This window comes from Polyodon spathula, chromosome 7, assembly GCF_017654505.1.
Source record: "Polyodon spathula isolate WHYD16114869_AA chromosome 7, ASM1765450v1, whole genome shotgun sequence".
Lineage (NCBI taxonomy): Eukaryota > Metazoa > Chordata > Actinopteri > Acipenseriformes > Polyodontidae > Polyodon > Polyodon spathula.
Genome location: NC_054540.1, coordinates 46,623,920 through 46,651,670, shown reverse-complemented (window position 1 = coordinate 46,651,670; position 27,751 = coordinate 46,623,920). Strand labels below are relative to the sequence as shown.

The following is a 27,751-nucleotide window of genomic DNA, read 5'->3' as shown; positions in this document are numbered from 1 at the left end:
ACAGTTATGCTGGTTTAGAGAAATACTGGACTGCTTGGTTACTCTTCTTTTAACCTTCCTGGCATTTCTTGTGGTGTAGCCACTGCAGTCTGAAAACGATTACGCAGATGGATCTGTCGGATGTGACGGTCCTGGGCCGGTGTGGTGACCCTCTGCCTTCCAGAACATGGCCTGTCACTCACAGAGCCATTTTCCTGGTTTCTCTGGACTAGTGTGCCGATTGTTGAAGTAGAACATCTCATTCTCCGGCAACTTCTCTCACAGCCTTCAATCATGCCGATAGCAACCAGGCAATCTTCATTACTCAAGAGGGGCATGGTCGTATCTTTTGTTGTTCTTGCATTAACTAAAATCATGGCTATTTATACAGATTCTTAAATCAACAAATTTTTGCAATTTTAACTCAACTCAAATACCAAACACTGAGCACCTGGCGTTTTTATGAAATCACATGACTTGAGCTCAGTATTTTCTTATCCCAAGGAACACTACAACTCAAACAATCAACAAACCTATCTGCTCACTATTTAAAATGTAAATAACATTATGTATGTGCCCAATAAGGTATTGATGTAAAACTTAGACTGTTGCGTTTTCATTGTGCACTGTGGTAGATTAAAATATTTACCATTTTAATCTCGTCTTGGGATAATGGGAAACAGTTATTACAGCCCCTGTCGTTCTGAGACATTTTCGGGTCCAACTATGCTTGCGAGACGGCTTGCTCATTAACATGTTTTGCATTAAATAATGGAGAAAAAAATAAGATCTGTTCAGTCATACTAAGATATTTGATTAGCAAGCGAAATGAGTGGGATTAAACAGCAACAAATGTCCCATCACCAAACACCACCAACCAGCTTTTCTTCTGTAGCCATGACTATTGTTAATACTTTTACAAGAAACTTAAGTCAAGCCAACGTTTTAGCTAGTGCCTTTTTCAGTGTCCTGAATAATAACTGCATGTGATGGTATCAGTGAGGAGTAGCCCCTGCTTTTTATTTATAGGTGAGGGCAAAGCACCATGTGTGATATTGTTTTTGTATGTGTTTTGCAGCGTGGATGGGAAACCCCATCCACATTAAAACCTTGTGCAGAAGGTGGCAATCTCCCTAATTAATTAAGCGAATAATTTGTTGCTAATCGGGAGATGGACACCTGTATAAAAACCTGCAGCTCTCTCCCTCAAGGTGGGTGTTCAGGAGGAATGAGAGCGAGCGAGGAGTGAAAGAGATTTAGAAAAAAAGATGTAGGAACAGTGAAGGCGATCGCCCAGCCTGACCTATATTTGTATTTTTGTGTTTGGGATTATTTTATTTAAATCTTTTATTTCGCTCTCTGTTTTTTTGTTTAAATATTTTATTTATTTTTGTGTATTAAAAATAAACAGCGCACAGCGCGTCTTTTGCACTGCACTTACCTGTGTGTTATTATTTCTCCTTCTAGCCTTACATCACCGCAATGCCATTTCCTGCCACAATGACAGTAAAAGAAAAATAGATGAGGCAGGGGTGGCTCACCTGGTAAGAGCACGACCACATGGTCTGCAGGTAAGTTATACAGTCAGGTGCAGGTTCATGTCCTGGCTGTGCAAAGTCAGTGGTTTTTGCTGGGGTTCTGGAACTCCTGTGGGTTAGGGAGACAAAACTTGCAGAGACTGTTTCTGCTCATTACACTACAGCAGACCCTACTGGCCAGGCACCTGGTGAGCTCCAAGGCACACCTGCAGGAGCCGGTAGCTTTCGGACATCCATTCTCAAGCGTGTAAAAGAGGTAATTGGCTTGGTTATGAGATCAGAGGATGCCCACTGCACCTTCAGTAATCCAGAGTTAAGTGGGGAACATAATTGGACAGTCTACATTAGGGAGAAAATAAGGGTTAAATAATTGGGCAGTTTGTTAGTTCTGTAGTAATAAATACACGTCCATATTTTACAAATTTGAGTCTTTCATCCAGACGTGTTCTGTACTTACACGTACTATTCCAGTACGCTTTTTCAACCTCAATGTACTTCCAAAAATTCCCCTGCTGGAAATGAGATCTGAATGGAAAGTCTTCTCATCCTAAGAGTGTCCAGGTCACCGAGTCTGGAAGGGTCTGGGAAAGATAACATATAGCAGGGACGCTCTTCTCTAGGTCACTATACAGATGCAGTTTAATTCCACAGCAAAGTAGGTTAGTTGCCTGGATTCAGGATTAGGCAGCAATCTACTGCCTTGCTGAACCTTTACAAGGAACCTTGAGTCTCTGCTAGCTGTAGCATCTGTTTATCAGTAGAGTGAAGATTGCAATGTCTGTCTGCCTGTCTGTGATGCACAGTACAGCCCCAACACAGCCTCAGGCTTCCATTTAAACAGACAGGCTGGCTCTTACATGGCTATTGCCACCCACAGAGAGTATCTTAAACCTTTTTACAGAGTTATTAACTAATAAAAACACTACTTATCCATCTCAAAAGGTCAGTTCATTTTATCCCTGGGATTAGAGTGAATTTTAAACTTGAAATATTTTGCTCAGCATATCAGCCAACTCATTCTTTTATGTTCAGTTTTATTAAGTTCTGTTTGAGTGTTTTTATTCATCTTTGTTTAGATGGGTTCCTTATTATTTATATGTTTTACCTTTGTATTGTACTCCTGCTTTCCCCATGGTTATATTATGCATTTACCATATGTTTATCAATGTTTTACAATGCTTCCCTATGCTTTAATATGCTTTCACTATGCTTTGCTATGCACATTGCTATGCTTTTATTGTGCTTTGCTATGCTTTTAGTAGGGTAGAGTCCAGTCGAAGTGTGCTCCTGCTACTGCATTAAAACCTAGTGTGAAAATATAGAAAGACTGAGGGGCCTATGGTAGATTTTCACGCTTTCACTTTCTGTGGTCCTCTTTTATACTTTCCACTGAGAAATATTAATATTTGCACATAAAGCTCACATTACTGTTTGTAAAAATGACCAAACCCTATTTTGGGATGGGATACAAGTGACCGGTGTAAGTTTTCCCAAAAAACAATCTATGAATGTACTCATCCTGCACCATCCATATAAAAACGTATTACAGGTACCCATCCCATGAATGTAAAGCTAAGCAAAGTTTCAAACGGAAACACACCTGCAAAAATGATCATTTGCTGCTGTTGGACAATGGGAACCTCCATATTCATCACCCTTCACTCAGTTCCCAATAGTATTCTGGCATGCCAATTCAAACCTACCAACAAACCAACCTTCAAACCAACAACCAAGTATCCCAAAAGGTGAGGTCAAGCTCCAAAAGTCAAAAATGCTGTGATGCATGCATTATGTCAGTTTATTTCTCTGATAAAATATTGTTTTTAATTTGCCAGTGTTGCAACGACTGAAAAGACAAGTCACCATGACCTACGTGGCAAGATCTGTTTGAGACCTGCTCGTCTTAATAGAAGCTGTAAAACGCAGTACACCCCTAAGTGTTTACTGACAGTGTTCTGTAAATGTGCCTGTTTGTTTTCTAACAGTATGGCTATTAACAATAGTTTTTGTGAAGAATAAAGATGCAATCACCTGTGCTAGACAGAGCAGACAGGAGCTGAAGAATGTAGGTGATCCTAACAATCATTACACCTTTTGATTAGAAAAAACATGTAAGGAATGGGGTGCAGTAGAAACAGTTAGCAAAAAGTTATTAATAGTGACAGACTGGTTGAAAGGATTAGCGGCAACAGGGGTGAATTTACAGAAAGATGTGCGTGACACCTTCAAGTACTTATATCAAGCACATAATATGAACAGCAGAAGCCTTTTTAAAATTTCCTTCAATGTCACCACTGTTGACAGTGCACATATTAGCATAATAGTATCTACTGGTATCCCTGTATACAACCTCTTTAGTTCTTTAATACCAATCATGATCCTGTTTGTAAAAGAATACTGGAGTTCCAGAATGGCTTACCTGGTAAAGGCAGGGCGAGTTGTACAGTCAGGGGAGCCCAGGTTTGCATCCTGGCTGTGTGAAGTCACCGGTCCTCACTGGAGATTCCACAGGGGGTGTCCCATTGGCTCAGTCACTCCTGTGGGTTAGGGAGGCAAAACCGGCAGGGATTGTTTCTCCTCATCGCGCTAGACGAGCCTACTTAAACAAAACTGAAACTGTTTTCAGGTTTGCCACTGTATATTAACCACAATGTCTTATAGCAAATGCAGTGCAATGAACACAAGAAGAGGATCGTTCTATTTTATACATTTATTGTTTTCATAGAAAAAAGTTATACATCCATAAACTATTAAAATTGACAAAAGAATTACACAAATGTAGCAGCTTCACATTTCATGTTTACAGTGACTGCAAAATGTCAGTCTAGTCTTCAACAATATACAGTGCCGTTTGGAAGCGTGTTTGACTTTAATGATTTCACCGATTGCTAAGTTTACAACAGCTTTGGCAACGGGGGTTATTGGGTCAAAGGAGGATGTGGGAAAGGGTGCACATTTAAAAAATGGAAATCATATACTGTATTCTAAGGCTTTGATCAATAACATTTTAAAGTGCTCCTGTTCAAAAATAATCCCTGATCTCACAGTCAGTGGTTTGGTCTGTGTATTTATGAAAGAAAATGCTTTCCTACTCCTAAGCCTCCTGCAGATCTATGGAGATTACAGTGGGTTAGGAGACGCTGCTCTTCAGTGCTGGCTGCCTGCCGTACACATTTGCAATTTAGTCTAGCAATATCTTTAAATAGTTTGATTTTCATGAATCTGTTCTAGTTTCCAGTTTTTCACATGCTGCCTTCTTAACCTTGGTGCTTTGTGAACATCTTTAGATGAGCAATGGGATGTTATCTCACATGGAAATTTAGTGAATTTAGAGCCCCAGTCAGCTACACTATCCTGCTGCTGGAAACAAACCAACAGGTTAAATCAATTCCTTCAACTCCAGGATTTACACAGTAAGAAAAGACTGATACAACAAGCACACGCAATAAAAAACTAGGGTCTTTAACTGTGCCATTTTACTAATCGATTCATCAGTACAGGTGAATGGTTAATTAATCATTCATTAAACAAATTCTTAAAACATGAAGTCATAAGAAATTCATTATATCAGAATTAAAATACTGGTTAACTATTTCAGTAAAGACAGTCACCTCTGCATATACTGTGATGAGCAACTTGAATACATTTACTCAGTCAAATAAAAGGTTAAAGAACCTAGAAATCTATTTTAATTACCCTGTGCCATTAATCAAATAATCTTAAAATTGATTAAAATCCCAAGACAGTTTCCAAAACCACCCCAGTGTGCTAATATATACAGTACTTCATGGACTGCACAACCTACTTTGGTACAAAAACTACACACTTCTGGAACATTGTGGTACATCACAATGTCCTAGACTAGACTCTATACCGACAAAGATCCATAAAGACATGGGGACGAGTTCACTGTGTGCAGTGTGACACACAAGTACTAGAGAAAGACTGGCTCAGTTGGTCAGTGTAACACATGGCATTATCTGTGAGGTGTATGATACAGATGGCACTTCGCAGTGATCTGGGTTCTCTAATGAGGTTGCAGTAATAGTAGAATATGAATGTCACAGTATACGAGATACCCCCCAGCAATGCTACCCTACTCACCAAACCTGGGAGTCTATAATGAGTGTTAAGGCTGCTGCCACATTCAATAGGGCCCCCGTCTTGAAGTGCATACCTGGTAGTGTATGAAATATCACAGCTATCTTAATTTTATTCTTGTTCTTTAGCTTCACTTTGAATCATGGCCTCAACAGACCTAATGTCTAACCTCCAACTATATCTGGTAACCATCAACCTGTCCCCAGCATCACCCTTCCACAGTGCAGTTTGAAAAAAGTGGCCACGATGTGGTGACAAACTGAAAATGATCCAAAGTAAATCTAAACAAGAATATATAAGTTTAGCTATCTTAGATATATCACAGCTTCTTCAAGCTGCTTAAAGTGCAGGCACAGATACAGCAACACTTTTTTTGGATAAAAAAATACCCATCCAGTTGTTGTGCATTGGTACCAACTTATATTTGGGGTGTGACTGCACTTGCGGGACAGTTTGCTCATTATAATTGGAGCAGCTATCTATATGTTGTGGGGTCCTGAGATATTTAGTGAGTAAGGGGTTGCTTTGCTGAGAAAACATATTACAAATCAGAGGCAACATATTGTAACATTGGGCAAATGGTATTTGTGCATACAAAATGCACAATTATTAAGAACTGTAACACTTCACACAATGTACATTTAAAAAAAAAAAAAAAAAAAAAAAAAAAAAGCAAACTGATACAATCTTTGTTTTGAGATAATATTGAAGATTCCAACAGATGACTGATGGGCAATGGCAGATTGAAGATAGAAGACTGATAATACGGCACCTGGTTCATAAATTATTATTTTTAATTCTTTTGAATTAAAAAGGTTGCATTGGCAAACGAGTACGCCAGATCAATGACACGTTTAAATGATGTGCTGGAGATTGTGAGCAGGGCGATTAGGAATAGTAACGAGGCATTACACTTTAACCTCAATAATAGCTGCATATTTAATTGGATATAATGGGTCAATTCTACAAGTATTGAGAATACAATAGGCCATTGTTTACTCACTGTTGGTAATATTAGTTCAGATTGTAGGATACACCCTTGTAACATAAAAGTATTTTACTTGCTGCCAGGCCAATGTATCACCTGCAGAGTTTTAGCTTTAGTTGAGAAGTAGAAAAAGGTGGAATCCAGAATTACAGCCGTTTACAAAAGAGAGCGACCCGCAGATGATCTGCACAGTAATCCAGTGAGGTTCCCTTCAGAGTGAAGTCATTATTCAAGCAGAATATTGCTATTCACACATGCCTGCACACACTCCTGGCTTTCTGTCTCATTAGGTGTGCTGCATACACACAATGCTGCATTAACAGCAGCCGTTGATCGTGAATAGTGTCTTGCAAGACCTTGAATCCCAATCAGATCATGTCCCGTGTTCAAACTCTTTTTAAAAAGAAAAAAAACACTCCTTGCTTACTGTTCAGCATTCCTGAGTCCATACTTGGCAGCGGTGCCTTTTCAACTTAAACAGAGAAACTTTATCCTGCTCTGCTTTCCCTGCACAAAACACAATGCTGTATGATCATAGTGCTGGTGGACAGAATCCCTTCCAAAACAGAAGTCAATGGCAGGAGCCAAGACAAAACAAAACTGGTGGGCAACCAATATCTTACAAAGTAATGCCTCTTTACAATATAAGTGACTACATGCATTCGTCTACAGGAGGATTAGAAAACTAACTGGGGACGGATGCTGAAGGTATTACTCAGTGCTCTGAAATATGGTAGGTACAGTGGAGTTGCCACATGATGCACTCCACATTGTGACAGTTTCCGCTGTGACCCATAAGGGGTGCTGTTTCCCATCAATCACAGGTTTGCATCCATATACTGTTCATTGGGATTTCCATTTGCTTCAGTTACATCATGTATTCTGAGCTGGATGCTGTAAACAATGAATTGCAGCATAAGCACTGAAAATGCTCTTGTATAATGAAGCTATATGAGGACTGTTTGCTGTTTCAAGGTCAGCATGTGGTCTGTGCTGGGCATGACAAGAGCTGTCTTTTATACAGTGCAAATGCTACTGCTGTGCCTGTAACAAGATCTGACATAATACTGCAGTGCTGTATATGCATTGGTAGGTAAAGTCATTAAAATCTACTGCTCTATAAACATTTGAGAAATCACGTTTCTGTGCTCTGTAACATATACCTTGCTATTTAGTCCCTGTGTAACTTTGTAACTACCCATAACACCTTTTGGTTAGACAGGACGAGTGAATTAGACCACATGGGGTCCAAAAATCTGCAATATTTTCCTGTTCTGGTTACTGGGGCAATTTCTGACCCTTTATGGAACTCATTAGCTTGGTGTTCAGATTTGCTCTACTCCATTTCGTGCCCCCTACATATTCAGAATAAATTGAAGTCACATGAAATAGGAGATTACAGGACTCATTTTATCCTGGAGCCCCCAGTGGTTGAAGTGGGTGTTGCAACCAGGACACATTTCTATTTGTATTCTATATAGTGTTCTATATAGCATGTTATGGTGTTTTTGCATGTGTAATGTAACCCGGCTAACCCTTCACATTATACACAGGCTGCATGTTATATTCTGAATATTATGCTACATAATCCCTATGAACTATTAGGGGATCCCTCCCCTATTGAACAGTGATCATTTTCTATTTTGCAATCTACTGGCACAAAATGAAGTAAAACAGTTTTTAGTGGAATGCTTTGAGTTCCAATAATGAAACAGACAACCAAAAACAATATGACAATAAAATAGAGCAGATTTGTTTAACACAAAAATATAGGTACATAAATATTCTTCCCTTTAAGAATAGTCAAACACTTGAATTACCCAATGCTTATGAAATTAAAGGAACTAATAAAATAACCCAAATTATAATACATTATATTTGAATTATTAAGACAGGACTAGCAATATAGTGTTATACAACTTGGCATTATAAGAAACATTACAATAACTTTGTACTATGGCATCTATCTTTCCACTAGTAATTTGTCACTGAGATTGTATTGTAATAAACTGTCAATTCCTTGTGAGGAAACATTTAATACAGGTTTATAGACGTTTTCTTAATAGATCCATAAAGTAAATGTACATCAGGACAGATTACTTGGTGTCTAGAGCTAGGTGTTCTGATTGTAGGGTTTTTACCTGATATAGCCAAAATTAGATTATTAACCCAATTTCATCCAAAAATGCTGCCAGAAAATGTATATTTCACAGACCAGGTGACAAAACCGCAATTCATACATAGCTAGGACAGCTGGTGTGCTGTTTTACAACATATGTATCCGTAGCAACTAGTAAGGTGTGCTGAAGTTGAAACATACTGTACAGTCGGGTACAAAATGATGAAGCCACTCGTCAAATAAATAGCCAAACATGGCTGCATGTGCCCTTTGATCAGATTTCATTTTAGAACAATTGTGGAATTGAGAAAAACCTCCAAGATAGTTTCTAGACAGGCAAACTGGACAGGAAGTAGCTTAAGAATTTCCCCATTGGTGGTGTTCTAACTTCAAATCATTAAAATACAGCAAATAGTCCAGAAGATGCAGCAGCAACCCAAGCATCACACATCAGTCAGATAAGGTCCTGTGTGGTTTTCCTTTTAACTGTAGCCACTGGCAACTTGCACTTCTGGAGATGAGTTCATCACTTCGTACCCTTCTTTAGTTTTCCAGATTTAAGGTTTCTTTGTAACCTGTAACCATGCATTAGTTACTTTATTGGCAATAGGACAACCTCACCTTTGCAACGTGGTTCGGAATCATTTTATTACCTGGCAGATCCTGTACTGTTTCTAAGCCAGTATATATGTTTTTAACCATCATCAGGCATTACATGGAGGTTGAATTCAATGTTGATGTTTCTGATATGATTAGTAGGTGGCAGGTCTCACCTGGTGTTCCTTTGTCATTATGTGTATGAGCTCAAAATAAATAAAACCATAAAATCAGAGCGCACATCAATACAGACCGGATCTTTTCAAACCACTCATTCTAACCACATTAGCACAGACCTTATGATGTTATATTTCTTCTCTTGAACAAAGCGTATGCGGTGTTTTGGGGTGCTTTCCTATTCATCAATTTGGACGACTATGGCCGTGGAAAGCGATGCTAGAAAAGACTCAGGTCAGAAACGATTTTAAAATAATGTAGGCCTGCTTCGTGATGTCCTCTTGTGCGGATTCCATCAGGGTGAAGAGTAAAAGTGTAAAACTGGTTAAGAGAAATACAAGGGCAGTCTTGTAAACTTATAAAATATAAAAGCATCAGGCACTGCTGGGGAGCAATAGGAAAAAACAACAACAACCACAAAGGAAATGCTGGAACCTGTGTGCAGAGTTTAGAAAGAGGTAGCAGCAGTTTGACCGAACATGAAACAAAGGGGGGGTTAAACAAACTGGCCCATGTTCTGGTGTGCTGTCCCATTTGCCATTCTGTTTTTAAAAGGGTACCTTTGTTTGTTGCAAACCTCTAGACGTGTGTTTCGACATCTGCGAATCCTGGCAGGAGATCCCCGTTCACAGCATTGTTCTCTGAAGGAAGCATCTTATCCTTGCAGTGATCCTCCTGCTGCTGGCAGCGCTGGTTCCAACGATGGATAAGAGGGATGAAGAACAGAACCGTGCCACCAATAATTGGGGGCACCCCAGCCAGGTAAAAAGCTACGTGGTAGTTGCCAAAATAATCATGAAGAATCCCTGCAGATTGAAACAAACAAGAACTGTTACTGGCCTGCTTTTGAGCGCTGTCCGACCCTGTGCAGTGTTTAAAGTAAACAGAGCTAACTAAACAATTCCACAAAATCTTATCCACAATGTATTGCCATCATTTCTACAGCTATGACCAAAAGTTTTGCATTACCCTATAGAATTAACAAATTTTGCTTCACAAAGTCGAAGGCCTGGATGTCTGCCAATTTTCCTCAACTTAACACTAGCAAATCTGAACTCTTTCTAGTAGTAACTAAAACTCAACTTAACAAATCAATATAGCTGCCCTGAACCTCACCCACTGTAAGAAGCCTTTATGTACTTCTTGACAGCAACCTCTCCTTTGATGCCCACATCTCCTCCATGGTCAAATCTTCCTTCTACCATCTTCAAAACATCTCCAAAGTCCGTCCCTACCTTTCCCTCCAGGATGTGGCGATACCTTGTCATGCATTTGTCTCGTCTCGACTTGACTACTGCACACTCATCACACAGGTCTTGAGTACTTCCTCAACCTGCTGACCCACTATGTCCCTGCCCGCAAGCGGAGGTCCTCCGACTCTGACCTGCTTGTTCGCCCCAAGCATAAGTGTACCACACTTGGAGTACGCTCGTTTAGCTTCATGGCTGCGATTCTTTGGAACTCTCTCCCAGCTTTGGTGTGTGATGTTCACCATCACTTTCTTTAAATCAACTCTCTAGACCCACTTGTTCTCTAGTGCTTTCCATGCTCTTTAAGCTTGATATCTGCTGTTAGCTGCTATGTTGTTGCTACTATTTCATGTATTATTCTACTGTATCATGTATTATGCATTTCTGACTATTGTATTATGCATTGTTTTTTATTGTATCGTGTATTATGCATTTCCATGTATATAAAGTATTATGTTTTTTCTTGTTGTTACTGCATCTTGTAAAGCACTTTGTGATGGTGGTCCACTATGAAAGATGCTATAGAAAATAAAGATTGACTGATTGATTGATGAAACCTGCTGAATAATGTTACGTTAACATACTGAATTAAATACCGTGTTGTATTTTTATATACTTAATGAAAAACTGACACATATTCAAAAATGTGACATTGAAATTGAACATGAAATCCTATACTACTATTATGGCTTCTGGGAAATATTTGTGAAACCATGCTGTAGTTTCTTTGATTACATGTTGTTAAATAAAAGATCTAAATTATGTTCCTAAAAATTTTTTTTTTAGTCTTAATCCTAAAATTCTAGGTGATGCAAAACTTTTGGCCATAGTTGTAGTCCCCACTCCTATGTGAAAGACACACACATTATGGTAAAAGTGAATTTGATTTTTGAATAGCATTTTCTTTGAAGCTATTACCGAAGCACATTTATCGATTGCTCCTTGTTGATTTTCAAGCATCCAGGTCATGGCATTATACCTCAAGCAAGAGGCGACATGAAGAAACGCTAATCGTGCTGTTTGTTCAGTAACTTGTTCACAGTGTGTTCATAAAGTTAATTCAAAACCTCCTGGCTTTGTTAGAGAAAAGAGCACCGTGCCTGTGTTATGATGATATGCTGAAATAAAGGTGCTCAATGTAATCAGTCTGCACCCAGCTGTTTGATTTCTACAGCTTGTCATTCAAACCAGAGAGGATTTGCTATTGCTGTTGCGGTTAGTGTATTGTCGCTGATTCACCAAACTAGGGATGCAAGTCAGTTATGATTGTTAGATTTTTTTATCTTACTCGTTCAGCTGTTTTGGACATCCAGTCGTTTTTTGGTCAAATTAAAATGAAATTTTAAAATAAAAAAACAGAACTGCATTTGTGCAGCCAAGGGAACGGGACATACCATTATTACACATGTCATTTTAATAACTGTGACAAATAAGTTAATACAGTGTTACTGCATCCCTCAATACCATGTACTATACTTTGTAGAAAGAATAAAATAATATATTAAGACATTACAAGTATTTAAATGTATTATTCAATGTATTACTTTCCTGGTACCTCAAATTTGTATTCTCAGTGGCAGTATTTAGATCACCATTCAGATCAATTGAATGTATCCCATTTTTTCAATATACTCATTTTATATGTCCCCAGAGATGTTTCTAGTTATTTCAACTTTTAACCTTTAAATGCTTTAATGCATTGACCCAAGGTACCTCAAGATCTCACAGGAGTTACTTGCTGTCTAATTCAAACTGATCACCACAAAAATGTTGAACAGAATGATTTTGTGCTAGGCCAATTTGTTATCAAGCTAAATAAGTCTATAAAGGTTTAAAACGGTAATTCTTGCTTTGACTTTACATTCCAAGAAGGTTCATCATTTGTAATATCTTGATACATTGTGCACTGAATACTGTATATTACATTTAAATAAATACAAAATTAAATGAGAAAGGTAACAATAAATACTAAATCATTGAAAATGCAAAGGGCAATTATGAAGAAGGGTTAAATGAACGCATTAAATGTTGATTTCCAGCTTTAAAGAATGTCTCTTTCCTTTGCCCAGTGATCTTTGTACTAACCTGCTATGGGCGGCCCAGCTGTCATGGGGATTGCCATGAGTCCCAGCAGGTAACCGATGGCCTGGGAGGCCTGCATGGGCCCGACCAGCTCGAAGGCGATGGGGGCCATGATGGTGATGAAGCAGCCGTCACACAGCCCCAGGAAGAGGCAGACCACGACGACGCCCTCAAACACGCGGCACTGTGGGATCATCATGGACATGAGTCCCAGCAGCAGGAACGAGGCCACCTGGCAAGCAGTTCACTTCACGTTAATAGGCGGACTTCACCCTGCCAGGGTGGCAGGGGTTCCTAAACATTACTTACCCCATGCACAGACCGGCAACAGGACAAGAACCTTCGTTCCTCTAACTGTATGACTGCACAGATGAGCCACTTGGGGACCTCTTGACAAGGTTTTTTTAAACTATAAAATATATTAAACATGCAAAAATATTACCACTGAAAGCCTCATTTAAAGCGTTAATTTAAAAATAGCTTTTCTGTCTGTTAAACATACTAATTTCAGTCATTTCAGCTCAAGAGTCAATGTCTGTTGTAAAACCATTATGTTTGGTTGGAAAGCCCTTCAAAATGCACTTTAAAATGATACTAACATTATTTGTCTGGGTCATCAGTCTCTATAACCATTGTGTGAAATATTAATGAGTGAATGGATTAACAGCCTTGGATCACCTTTCAGCACCTCGTGGAGTCTATGCCACATTGTATCAAGGCTGTGATGAAGGAAAACGGTAGCCCAGTCCGATACTGGTGCAGGTCCAAAAAAATAAGTGCCCAGACAGTTTATATCAAGTATGTCATCTGCTTTTATCATCTACAAAAATCTCAGTTTAAACGACATTCTACACCTATCAGGCTTATTTCAAATGGACACCTTCACGCATCTGTCATATTTAACAACATTAAGACAAATGTTTGAATGAACTGTGGTTGGACTTACCTGCATGTAAATCTTCTTCACTCCCGGTATGAGGTCTCCTATTTTCCCAAAAACCAAACGGCCAACCCCTGACGATGCCCCGATGCAGACCAAGAGAATCCACTCTTTCTCGGTTTCTTTAAATTCTTCCATCACGTAGTTCACCTAAAAGCAGAAATATAACTATTATTCTGTGGAGATCATTACCAGCAGCTTTTACATATTAAGGGCATTTTTTATTATGTTGCTTTGCAGGTAAACCTTTCCTTACCGATTCAAAATCGGCTGTATTAAGTCAAAAGCTCAGCGAGAGCTATGCATTGGCTTTGTTGTTTATTCACAGTTTGTGGCAGCTGAGGTAACAGAACAGAGTCTGAAAGGATTGTAAAACATGTAGTGTACAATTACCCTCCCTAAATACTACTATATTGAGGCCTGTATACTGCTTTTAGGTATCTTTGTTTTCAGTGTTTATTGACAAAATACCATACTTCAGCACCCACCTTTTACAGTAATATTTATTATGAAATGACTTGGGTGCTTTATTAAAACATTATTTAAAACAGTTAAATGTGCAACAGGGTAGCTATAAAGGCAATATTACATGTACAGTATTTGTTTCTGACCAGCTGAATCACAGCCTGACTTGAGTGTAGCAAGGTCTCATTTTGTCTTATATGTTGTTACCAGACAGTCAACACCAGACAACACTGCACCTTTGTCACAAATAAAACTGTAACTGCTCCACTAGCACTAATTCACGCACGGATTTGTGAACGTATTTTATGTGAGTGTATAATAATAACAGGATTATTATTTGTGTGTCAACACAGAAATTATAAATTAAGTAATACATGCCACTGTATTACTTACCTCCGTTATTATTTACTGTTTGTTTTGCCGTCAGTCACTTTGGACTTAAAAATAAATCAAACCTTTTCTCCTGGATTACAATTGTCTGTCTCTTCTTTAATCACCTGCACCTGCACACTATCAACCACTTTGCCACACTCCCTTATCTCATGAAGTGGTGAAATCTTAACAGATTTCTCTGTTTCAATGAAGAACCTGAGTCAGGTCAAAACAAATGCTTTACTGCAAAATGTGTTCACAGTATTGTGTCCTCTTAGCACAGATACCAAAGAACCAAATTCCCTCATAGAATAATTACAGTGCTCCTTGAATTTCCTCTGTTGGTGAAATGTTTGTTTTTATTTATCGGCAATATTGTGATCAAGGGGTTAAAATAAAAATGTTTTTTTTGCAGTCTAAACTCACCAAATGAATGTATGGCACAAAATAGCCCAGTACTGCTGTGGCCACTCCGAACGCCCACACTCTGTATGTGGTCACGCGGAAAACCCTCAGGTTAAAGAACTTGGGCATCTGTGGCAGGCACCTCTGCCACCTACTCCCCCCTCCCCCCTCAGCGTGGGGTGGGCTGTGTGCATTGGGTAGCAGGGGCTTGAAGGTCAGCGCTAGGAAGGCCTGGACCAGCATGAGGGTGCTGAGGATCTGGAAGGTGTAGCTGAGACCCAGCGGACCCACCACCTTCTTCAGCAGCAGCGGCAGGGCCATGGAGAATACGCTGCTGCCAGCCGTCACCACGCCGTTGACCAGCCCCAGTCGCCGGCGGAAGTAATGTCCCAGGATGACCAGAGTGGGCTGGAAAGCGAAGGAGGAGCCGCAGCCAAACAGGATCCCGTAGGTGAAGTAGCGCAGTCCCAGGGAACTGTCCGGGGAGGGAGAAAAATGAATGATTAAATATTGTTCAACATATTGGGGTTTATTAAAATTATCAAACAGTGATAAATAAGAACACTGACCCTCGCTATTTCTATACTATCCCTGCATGTGTTACAGTAATACAACATTTTATACCATTCATCTGATCCACTTTCCCTTCCCACTGGCCCTCGATCATTGTGCAGTTCAATTTTTAGCCTCTAATTATTGTGTTAACTTCACAAAGTCTAATACGTTGCAACATTCTGCTCTTACCTGTAAAAAGTCCATATGAAGAAACCCAACACTGGATTTGCTGGTTTCTGATAGTACTCATTACTGTCTGTTTGTGTGTGTTGGGTTATAAACTCTCAAATCCCCTGTACCTGTACACTCCCTATCCCTTCATGAAAGTATGGTATGAACTATAAAAAAAAAAAATAATATTGCCCTCTTGGTCCCAGCTGCAGGAACAATTATTTTTTAACAAAAGGATTTAAAAAAAATAAATGAATAAATAAATCATTACAATAAAGTTGGTTAGCGCTATTACAATTTAGAGCCAGGCTTAAATCCAAGTTAATATGCTGGTAGCGCATAACACTTGAATTCACATAGAAACAAATAAAATAGAAAGATACAATAGAAGTCTAGACATACAATAAAACACAATTCTGCCTTCCCTCTTCAGTTTCATTTAATTTATTTAGTTTTGCTCAGAAACAGCTGACGATACAATAGGCCTGCAGGTACATTTTGTACTGAAACCCATGAAGGTCCAGTACCTTGTCGCTTTGATGTACACACGATGTTTATACATATGCACCAATGACTTTGGGTGGCACAGAAGGTAAACATTTCTGTCACAGGGAATGCTTTGTTTTTGTTGACAAAAAAGCAATTGCTTAGTTTCAATATTTTAGTATTGATAATATTCTCAGAAGTGTGTCTGTATCAGAAACATACAGAAATTCCAGGCTGCTCTCTACCAATCTCAATAATCTTTGGTAACTATTTCTAAACAAATAACAAATGTGAGAAACTGGAAAGAAATACAGATATGAAAGTGAGCCATACTAAAAAACATTATCATACAACATGGCTAACGGCACTGAATCATGAAACACATTAGGATACACGTGCTGCATTGATTTATACACTGGACCAATGCTTTTATATACAACGCTCACTAAATATCACTCCTGTTAATGTCGCCCTGCCAACTTGTTTGAAACAGTTGAAATAAATTCAATTTAGAATTTTATTTTTGGTGGGGCTTTCTAGATCGGGGTAGGGAGGTTTGTGTTTTCCAGGCCATTGCAGGACTTTCTTCCATCCAGTATCTTATTAAATAGTGCGGGGGTGTGTCGTGTGAGTTGTCCAGACCCAATGAGAAACTATCACCATCTATGGTTGCCAAGGAATAAAAAATAAAAAATAAAAGTAAACTGGCGCCAGAATGTAATGTTGCTGGCACTATATGAATACCCTGGAGCTAGAATCTAGCGCCATAGGGCCACATTTGCACTTCTGATAAATGCCCTAATATTTCTGTTTGTACTTTGATACCAATTCCAGACATGTAGAACCAAGGTAGGTGGGTGACTGTGACATCACGACTCTAGCGGTCACCAAAGGAACTGACCAGGCGGATTGGACTTCCAACTGAACGGGCGTCAGGGGCCACAGTTGCTTACTCTAGCACTAGATGTACAGTGATAAGAGTTCCAGGAATGCAGGTTTCCTTCTTACTTTGTTAAGGAGGTGGTGAGAAGCCCGATGAAAGCCACGAACGCCCCGCCCACGGCAGTCTTCCTGCAGCCGAAGTGGTCTGTAAACATGCTGACAACGGGAGAGCAGAAGAAGATCATCCCCATGGCCAGAGCACCCACCCAGGCTGGAGGAGAAAGGAGGACACAACCAGTCAGCCCTACACAGGAGACACACTGCTACAGCCATACAAACAACATGGGCTCCAACCAACCAGGACAGAGAGCACAGGGCCACATACTGGCACTCTTTACATTACTAGGGTACCAAGGCTAGTTTATTTAGTGTAGTTCTGTCTGTGATTGTAGTTTATTGATGTGAAATTATGATTGGTGGGAGCTAGTCCACCAACTTTCACTTGATTTGAGCCAGTTTAATAATAAGCTTTGCCTTTAGAAATTTGATACCAGGAGTAAAAACTTTTTTTTTTCCCCCTTTTGCCTTGTAATGCCAGAGATATAATAGTATATTACCTGCAAATATTCCTGTCATTTCAAACTCTAATCTGTTATATGATTAGTTGAGCAATAAGTTTCTAAAATTCAGTCACCTTCAAAATTACTGGCACCCTTGATAAAGATGAGCAAAAAAGACTGTATAAAATAAACAGGTAATGAGCTGTATTTTATGCTCAAAAATATGGGAAAACTATTATTTTATTCTAATACAGCTGCTCAGAAAAAAAACGTTTATTTAACAAGTAATATTTTTTTTTTCTCAAAAAGATAGGTGTCAAAATTACCGGCACCCCTAAAGATTTTATAAATAAAATCAAACAAAATGAAATCAGCATTAACATTCTACTTTTTTTTAAGTACATCTCAGTCTTAAGGAACTGTATTGTGGCCTTCCATGGCTTCCTGTTTCACTGGGGTATAAAAATGAGGTAACACGCATGTAAAATCCATTTGTCATTGTGGCAAAGTGCCCCGCCCCTGTGTGTATTTTGTGTTGTATGTTGTGCGTTAATGTTGGTGTATACTCATTGGTACATGGGATATAAATTGCTTCCACTAGTCCTGGGGCCCTTGTTAAGATTAACGGCATCATGAACTCTACCAAGTACCAGGACATTTTAGCCAAAAACCTGGTTGCCTCTGCCAGGAGGGTGAAACTTGGCCGCAAGTGGATCTTCCAGCGACAATGACCCCAAGCACACATCAAAATCCACAAAGAAATGGTTAACTGAACACAAAATCAACATTTTGCAATGACCATCTCAGTCTCCGGACTTGAATCCCTTTGAAAACCTGTGGTTTGAATTGAAGAGGGCAGCCCATAAGCACAGACAGAAGGATATCAAGGATCTGGAAAGATTCTGTATGGAGGAATGGTCTAAGATCCTTTGCAATGTGTTCTCCAATCTCATAAAAAATGATAGAAAAAGGCTCAGTGCCGTTATCCTTGCAAGTGGAGGTTGCACAAAGTATTGAAAACAAGGGTGCCAATAATTGTGACAATTTTTTTGGAAATAAATTTATAATTTGGTTGTTCCCTTGACTATTTAATAAAGTACAATATATTCCACATGTTGGAAAATTACAATATAGCTCATTACCTGTGTTGTTTATTTTATACAGCCGTTTTTTGCTCATCTTTATCAAGGGTGCCAATAATTTTGGAGGTGACTGTGTATGTGTATATATATATATATATATATATATATATACACACACACACACACATATATATATATATATATATATACATATATATATATATATATATATATATATATATATATATATATATATATATATATATATATATATACACACACACACACACACACACACACACACACACAGTACTGTGCAAAAGTTTTAGGCAGGTGTGAAAAAATGCTGTAAAGTAAGAATGCTTTCAAAAATAGACATGTTAATAGATTATATTTATCAATTATCTAAATGCAAAGTGAGTGAACAGAAGAAAAATCTAAATCTAATCCATATTTGAAGTGACCACCCTTTGCCTTCAAAACAGAATCAATTCTTCTAGGTACACTTGCACAAAGTCAGGGATTTTGTAGGCATATAGTCAGGTGTATGATTAAACAATTATACCAAACAGGTGCTAATGATCATCAATTCAATATGTAGGCTGAAAAACAATCATTAACTGAAACAGAAACAGCTGTGTGGGAGGAATAAAACTAGGTGAGGAACAGCCAAACTCAGCTAACAAGGTGAGGTTGCTGAAGACAGTTTACTGTCAAAAATCATACACCATGGCAAGACTGAGCACAGCAACAAGACATAAGGTAGTTATACTGCATCAGCAAGGTCTCTCCCAGGCAGAAATTTCAAGGCAGACAGGGGTGTCCAGATGTGCTATCCAAGCTCGTTTGAAGAAGCACAAAGAAACGGGCATCGTCGAGGACCGTAGACGCAGTGGTCGGCCAAGGAAACTTACTGCAGCAGATGAAAGACACATCATGCTTACTTCCCTTTGCAATCGGAAGATCTCCAGCAATGCCATCAGCTCAGAATTGGCAGAAAACAGTGGGACCCTGGTACACCCATCTACTGTCCGGAGAAGTCTGCTCAGAAGTGGCCTTCATGGAAGACTTGCGCCCAAAAAGCCATACCTCCGATGTGGAAACAAGGCCAAGCGACTCAACTATGCACGAAAACACAGGAACTGGGGTGCAGAAAAATGGCAACACGTGCACTGGACTGATGAATCAAAATTTGAAATATTTGGTTGTAGCAGAAGGCAGTTTGTTCGCCGAAGGGCTGGAGAGCGGTACACGAATGAATGTCTGCAGGCAAACGTGAAGCATGGTGGAGATTCCTTGCAAGTTTGGGGCTGCATTTCTGCAAATGGAGTTGGGGATTTGGTCAGAATTAATGGTCTCCTCAATGCTGAGAAGTACAGGCAGATACTTATCCATCATGCAATACCATCAGGGAGGCATCTGATTGGCCTCAAATTTATTCTGCAGCATGACAACGACCCCAAACATACAGCGAAAGTCATTAAGAACTATCTTCAGCGTAAAGAACAAGGAGTCCTGGAAGTGATGGTATGGCCCTCACAGAGCCCTGATTTCAACATCATCGAGTCTGTCTGGGATTACATGAAGAGAGAGAAGCAACTGAGGCTACCTAAATCCACAGAAGAACTGTGGTTAGTTCTCCAAGATGTTTGGGCCAACCTACCTGCCGAGTTCCTTCAAAAACTGTGTGCAAAGTGTACCTAGAAGAATTGATGCTGTTTTGAAGGCAAAGGGTGGTCACACCAAATATTGATTTGATGTAGATTTTTCTTCTGTTCACTCACTTTGCATTTTGTTAATTGATAAATATAAACTATTAACATGTCTATTTTTGAAAGCATTCTTACTTTACAGCATTTTTTCACACCTGCCTAAAACTTTTGCACAGTACTGCATATATATATATATATATATATATATATATATATATATATATATATATATATATATATATATATATATATATATATATATGTGTGTGTGTATGTATATATATATATATATATATATATATATATATATATATATATATAAAAAACGCAAGAAAATGCATTTTGCGATTTTCACAATAGCTAAGTGTGCGATCATTACACTGTGAATGGTAATCTTATGGTTTCAAGACATGTTTAGGTAGTGTGGATGGGAAGATAAATGTTGTCTTTGAGACTAAATGCATTGTGTAAACAACAAATAATAATAAAAAAATGTTTTACTGTATCCTTACAAAAGCTTACCGTGATAAATTTGATTAGTTTTGGTGCTCAACCTTTCAGGACACTGTGTACTGCCCTCAAATGTGGCCTGACTTCTCTCAACCGGCTATGAGGGGAGACAGTTCGACTGCCAACCCCCTTTGGAAATCCGAAAATAAGATAAAGGTTGAGGAGTTGGATGGTGGGGTGTGGGGGCATTGATTGAAAGTTGACATGGCAGTCCAGCAATGAATAGGTCCACCACATTCCAATCTCTGCTTGACTTTTAGATATAGTTCAAGGATTTCCCTGCCAATTACCTGTTCACATGTATTTTCAGGGGTATTTATAGAAACCTCACATCGCTTTACATTCACAACCAATGTTGATATTACACCAGAGTCAAACCAAGGCTTTGATAGGTTGCAAGGCACAAAATGCCAGTGAATTAGCTTGATGTGCCACCAAGCCCCCACTTTTCTTTATAATTGGACTTTCATTTGACACATTGCCAGCTCTTTTCATTTCTTCACTTTCAGAAGTGCTTCAATTGAAACATCTCCTCTGTACCTCTCACTTGTCAAAGCTGCTTCTCACGATGCTGGACTTTGATAATATATTCCAAAGTAAAGGGTTTTGTTTAATCATCATTTATTATACATCCTGCTTAATGAAGATGTCTTCAGTTCAAAGTGATAATGCTGCCTGCCAACATTTTGTACCGCTCTGACACAGAATAGAATGGTGTGATTTGAATGCATTTATCTGTCTTTTGTTTGTTTGTTTAAAATATTGTTTACATATTGAAAGGAGCTGGCTGATGAAGATCGGAGCTTGAGTTTTGCATACTTTTTTTTTTATAATATGGCAGGACATGAGGTTGTGCTACACTAACACTATTTTAAAATAGATTATAGATATATCAGAGGACTGTGTTCAAACATGGAATGAATGAAACGGTAAATGATTTCCATTACATGAGAGTAGATGTTAAACTTCATGCTGATTTGAACACGGCTCTGACCAAGATAAGCACCAACTAAGACGTAGCTTTACAGTAAACTAATGTGATACATCTGCATCTCCATCCATTTGCGTTGTTTTCCATCTGATGATGTAGATATCCTTCTGTCTGGTGTTGATTGCTGATGTGTAATGTTTGCTCCTTATTTTGTCTCCCCACCACATCAGCATACGCAACGGCTGCGATGCTGGCTCCGGGGATCAACCCAGAGTGGTCTCCCCAGTGCACCAGCATGACAACTGTCTGGATTGAGCTAAGTAGGGTACATCTCTGGGGTCTTCAAGTGGGCACCTTCCACCGTCAGTGTTTCATCGACTAGCCCACGACACCTCAAGAGGGCTCAACAGTGATTCTGGCGTCTGTGTGGCGTTATGTGAAGTAAAACAAAATTCAGAAAATGTAACTTATCAATCAATTCTGTCGATTTTTCGTTCACGTACAGGGTTACTAATGTGAAACCTCCACGCGTTTAATTTTGACTGCATACACTAAAATTCCATTTTGTTACATACACTAAGTGTGAAAATGTGCAGTTCTGACAGAAACAGATTAAATTTAATTTTACTGTAATTCATGGTATCTGGTACTAATGTGAGAAAGCTCTCTGTTTCCATGCCAGTGGTTGTAAAGATGAAGAAATATACATGCGCAGTATGTAAGGTTACCCAATTCTAAATTCTAAAAAATAGTTCACATGAACAGGCATTTTTTATAGGACCACATCAATGATCAAGTCTTTTTCTTTTTAAACAAAAACAGATGGGAGTCACTTTATTCTAATTCTACAAAGTATCCTCTTTTTCTGGCTGCCTTTATGTGACAGATTCTTTTTTCTTTTTATTTGAAACTATCTTTGTAGTCTATTCTGACCAGCTACACCAGTTGCCCTTGTAAAAGGCTGAATGCAGTAAATCCCAGTTAAACCATAGGATGATTCCAGCTAAAGTAGACCACATTCCGGGATTTGAAGCCGATGATATATAAATCGCATGTAATGGAGATAAGGATTTTAGGGCAGGTGTCAAGTGCATGCAAAAGAAGAGCTGTGGAACTGATTCCCTACATTGCGAGAATCGTAATTGTAATTTTCACCTCTTTTTTCTCGATGTTTGGGATAACAAAAACCAGTAAAATTATAATGATTTTAAAACATGTTTAAAAGACTTCACAACAAAAAAATAACACTAGAGCATCCCCATTGGTCAATCCATAGAAATACAAGGTAAAACTTGCAAGAAACAAAATCCTGTAGATGCCTTCAACAGTGTACTGATTACAACCCTTCGGTCAACTTGTGTAGCAGAGTTTTAAATTACTATAAATGCACTGTGAAATCCTGGTGAAGAGCACAGGCAGGCCTATTAGAGTAGTAAGAAAGTGACCAGCGTGGTTAGGTGTGTTGGGTGAGTCATACAGTCGGGGGGGGGGGGGGGGGGGTTCTTGTCCTGGCTGTGCAAAGTTACTGAGTTTCATTAGAGACTCCACAGTGAGTTTTTCAATGGCAAGCCCATGAGTGGCACGGAATAAGCTCAAGCATGAGGTACAGTACTTAATCACATTTTCTTATCTTCTGTATCTTTAGCATAGTCCCTTTAACTTTTCAGATGCTCTACTATTTAACTTTAATTAACCTACTAGTTTATTTAGTTCTTGTTTTGTAAAGAATGGACTGTTTTCTCTGTAAGAGTCATTTACAGGTGGCAGTAAAATGATTTGCCCATGCAGGATCATTTTTCTCAAAGACCCCCAAGACGTAACTAATACAGGCGATCGAAAGAGATTTTAAACTTATTGTAAAGTGGCTTTCATTAGCACGTTGCCCTTCTAAATCCGACAAGACAGCAGATACCGGAAGATTACAAGAAAAAGCTATGATTTGAAACAGAAATCAAATGAAGTCTGGAAAACTAAGATGCTACGGCAGTTTCAAACAAATGTCACAAAGGCTCCCATGAATCGAAGCACAGCACCGCCTGTAGCTGAATGACTGATCCAGCTGAAGTCAGAGCAGAAGCAGCACATAACAAATGCTTTACTAAAATCCGGGATTTAAGAACAAGTCCAAAGCACTGTCACATACAGTACAAGAGGGTAAAGATGTCCATTTCAAACATGTTCACTCTCCAGAATACCTTACAACTACTAAACATTTTTTACCGTCAAAGCTCTAAATTCTACTAAATTCATTCGGTATTTTATTAGGTTCTGTTTTAGTTTATTTTAGCATGCTCTATTTAGCTTTGAAAATGAGGGCAGTAGAATTTCATTACATTCATTCTGAATGTTAGTTGAACTTTTTCATTGCATGAGGTCTTCAGAATGTGTTTCACAGTGAACCCAGTACGGCTTATTTTACTGCAGATATACAACACGTCATCAACTGTACTTCACTCATTGTATTCTCAATTAGCATAGATGTTGTTACCAAAATTCCCCCTACCAATTTCCCCCTTCTGGAAAACTACCTGTTTCTTTACCCTGTGATCACCTGCTAATCTAAACCTTTTGCTTGAATGAGCCATAAGTCTATTTCATCAGCTATGTAATGTAGTTTTCTACACCACTTCTACTCACTGTGTCCCCTGTGCTACATCAGTTACATTGTGCACTGAACTTGATTTCACGCTAAACAAATATTTGGAGTACAACAACCTTGCTTCAGAGAACCATATCTCTTTTGAGTTCACAGAGTATTTATATTTTTGGACCTGTTTTCATAGCAATATGTTTGCCTCATTATTTATGTTTTCATTGATTTCTATGTATGGCAAAGAACAAACTGGACGTGTCTGTGCAGCATGATTATGTATGGAAATGGGTGTGACCAAAATACCACAAAAAACTTTCAGACCAACTATGTTTTGGGGTTCTTTGAAACGTTATGAAACAACTTTTGCAAAGGTTTTGCCACCTAATGGGCTTCCTGTAATCTTTGCTTCTGATCGTATGCATTAAACACTACCTGACATTGAACAATGTGCACATTCAGTTTCATGAAGACATTTCATTAATACATGAAAATATTAAACTCACCCCAAAAAAGAATTTGCCGATTTGTATGTGATCAATATTGTGATTTTGTCAACTGATAGATTTCAAAGTTTGTTTTCAGAGTATAACATTTGGCTCAAAATAGTGGTTTGGATGCAAGATCCAGAATTGAGAAGTAAAAAAACCCCTTAAATTAACAAATATCTTCAATGAGCTTCTCTCAAAAGAAACCTGTATGACACAGATACACGACAGCCATTAAAATTGTGTCGTGTTTCCATTGCCTGACACTCCCGGCTACAGCTGCCCACGGCAACGAAACAGGGTGTTACCATTGCTCCCCAAGCGGCTGAGTGTGGCTGTCTGGGTAGGTTCTGCATCTCATACTCGATGTAGCTAATCTGGAGACAAAGGAAGTGCTTCGTCACATAGCCAGGAGCTATGTTAATCGAGCTATGTTATATCTTAAAGCGTTATTGTAGTCACCGAAAGCAGAAAACTTTGTTAAATTGAACAACGTTTATCCTGCTTAGACACACAAAAGAAAAGTCTGCAGTCGCTTTGCTTTTTTTTTTATTCATGGTAAACACAACAAAAAAACCTGGCTATGTTTGGCTGTGATTCCTTTTTATTGATAATGAGCTGATGTTTAAATGTATTTGTTAAAAACAAAAAACACAATACAGTCTCACAATCCCCCAGTGACCTTTGGCACAGGGCAAGAATTTCCAAGGTTGGTCAGGTTTGGAAGAAAGCACTGAAAACTTTCTTTTGATTTGGCGGCTAGCTGTGGGCAGCTGAAGCCTGTAGCACCAGGCAGTGGAAGCATGGCAATACTCCGACCATGATTTCCTAGCAAAAACATACTAAAATGTAATAAAGCCCAGTGAAAGCATGGTAAAGCATAGATAAGCACTGTGAAGACCAGAGATGTATGTGTGGTAAAGAGTTTGTAATGGCAAACTATGTTAAAGGCATAGTATACCATTGGAAATGTATGCTAAAACTGCAAAATATCTGTTCACATTTACTGTGATGTAATTACAGAGAATGGATAAATACTGTGTTCTAATTGAAAAGCAGTGTTGCAATATATCATATCATGTTACTGTATACCCAGGAAAATACAGGAGGGTAGACTCATATCAGAAGCCAATGGCTTGCGTAAAACAGTACCTCACTGAGGTGAATACAAGAGCGCTACATTATACACTGGAGTAACCCACAGCTGCAGGAGAGATGGCCGAAACAAAACTTAAAATGTTCTTTCACATAAATGAAACTCCACTCCAATATATTTAAACGAGTCAACATGTTCCTGTAAGAGTGCAAAAGCTACTGCAGTGCTTCCTGTGGGCCCTCAACCAAGATCAACAACTTAGTGTTGCCCAGGATTCGACCCTGGTCACATGACAAATGGGGATGAAAGGTAAGGGGAATGGACCTCTGATAGATTAAAGCACAATGTAGGTATTGTTAACGGTTTTTGAAATAATTAAAACAGATTTGGCAGCCACGGAACATCAAAGGTCAAAGTTAAGGGGACAATTTGAGTTTCCTGAGGAGTTCCCATAATACTATAAATATGAAGCTGGCTCAGAGAGACTTGTCCTCCTCCCTCAATGGTTATGAGCAGTTGAAGAAATGTGTGGTAGTGGCAGTTTTAAAAAAAAAAAAAAAAAAAAAAAAAAAACTCATCTAAACTCCCCACACAGTATTGCTTAACGTGACCCAATGGGATGAACCCGAAAGGCAGAATAACGTTCACTTTAACTGCTACCACACATAACTCAGAAATTCTAACCAATCTGTGGTCACTCTCCTCAAATAATCGGGCTGCGACTGCACTCAGGGTTCCAAGTCAGTGCTCTTTAGATAATGTGCCTTTCACCATTCAAATCTGTTGGGATTTTCAGAACAGGTTAGGCTATAACATGTACAGTTATTTAACATGTCGAACCAAGCAGAAATACCCAATCAAAATGCCCCTTCAGTGTGGGCAGAAGGATCAAAGTTCAATGTTCTCCTGTCTAGCCAATCACCTGATTAAACCCAGGGAACTTAAACAGCTGCCAAGTTTTTGAACTCTGAAGGGCAGGGTTCAGTCTGCTGTTCCATAAAGTGGGCTGATAGAGAAGTATCATTCATCAAGTGTAAATATAAATGTTACTCAGAAGACAAATATGCAGCTTTTTTTGTTTAACATACACATGGGGGCACAGTGTTAGGGGATGAAACCTCTGACAGAATGATGTTAGGGGAAATGGAACCTCTGATAGAATGAACTGTCTGCATGAAGTGAAACAGATTTTGGGGTGGGAGTGGTGGAATAATTTACATGAACAGTGCTGTTAGGTGTGCTTCAAGTCACTGTACCTAAACTGTTAGAAGTGTTACCTTTTGAACATAACAGTTACTCTGTGTCAGCTCTATAGTGCATTTAATCTTTTTACAACAAAAGGTGGTCATTGTAAGGAGGAATGCTAATGGATTCATTAAGTGGGGGGCCGTTCATCTAGAACAGAAAGTAAAAAACACGACTAATTAAATGTGTGGTGTGTCTATTAATATTCTAAGAGATAGCATCTCATACAGTTTGGAGTATAACAGCCTTGTATTTTCTTACTGAAGACTGTTACACCGTACCTAATGTATAGAACTGCAGATCACATTCAGCAGTCCTGTGAGGTCAATTTGTTTACACAAACAGTGGTTTTAGATTGACCAATCGCAGTAAGAAAGACAGGGTAACTCAAAGAGTTTACATAAAACATGAATGTAATTTGGGACACTGA

At 38.9% G+C, this 27,751-nt stretch overlaps 1 protein-coding gene across 1 annotated transcript in view; it reads right to left on the bottom strand.

Annotated features, from left to right (window-relative positions):
• Window positions 1–4,218: 4,218 nt before the first annotated feature.
• LOC121318674 (monocarboxylate transporter 8-like) overlaps window positions 4,219–27,751 on the bottom strand; it is a 51,545-nt gene continuing 28,012 nt past the window's right edge. The window contains exons 2-6 of the mRNA XM_041255599.1: window positions 17,234–17,378; window positions 15,035–15,488; window positions 13,778–13,921; window positions 12,835–13,063; window positions 4,219–10,305 (exon numbers count right to left, since the gene is read on the bottom strand). Of these exons, the coding sequence (XP_041111533.1) occupies window positions 10,079–10,305; window positions 12,835–13,063; window positions 13,778–13,921; window positions 15,035–15,488; window positions 17,234–17,378 (1,199 nt within the window). The 3' untranslated portion in view covers window positions 4,219–10,078. The remainder of the gene's footprint in view (window positions 10,306–12,834; window positions 13,064–13,777; window positions 13,922–15,034; window positions 15,489–17,233; window positions 17,379–27,751) is intronic.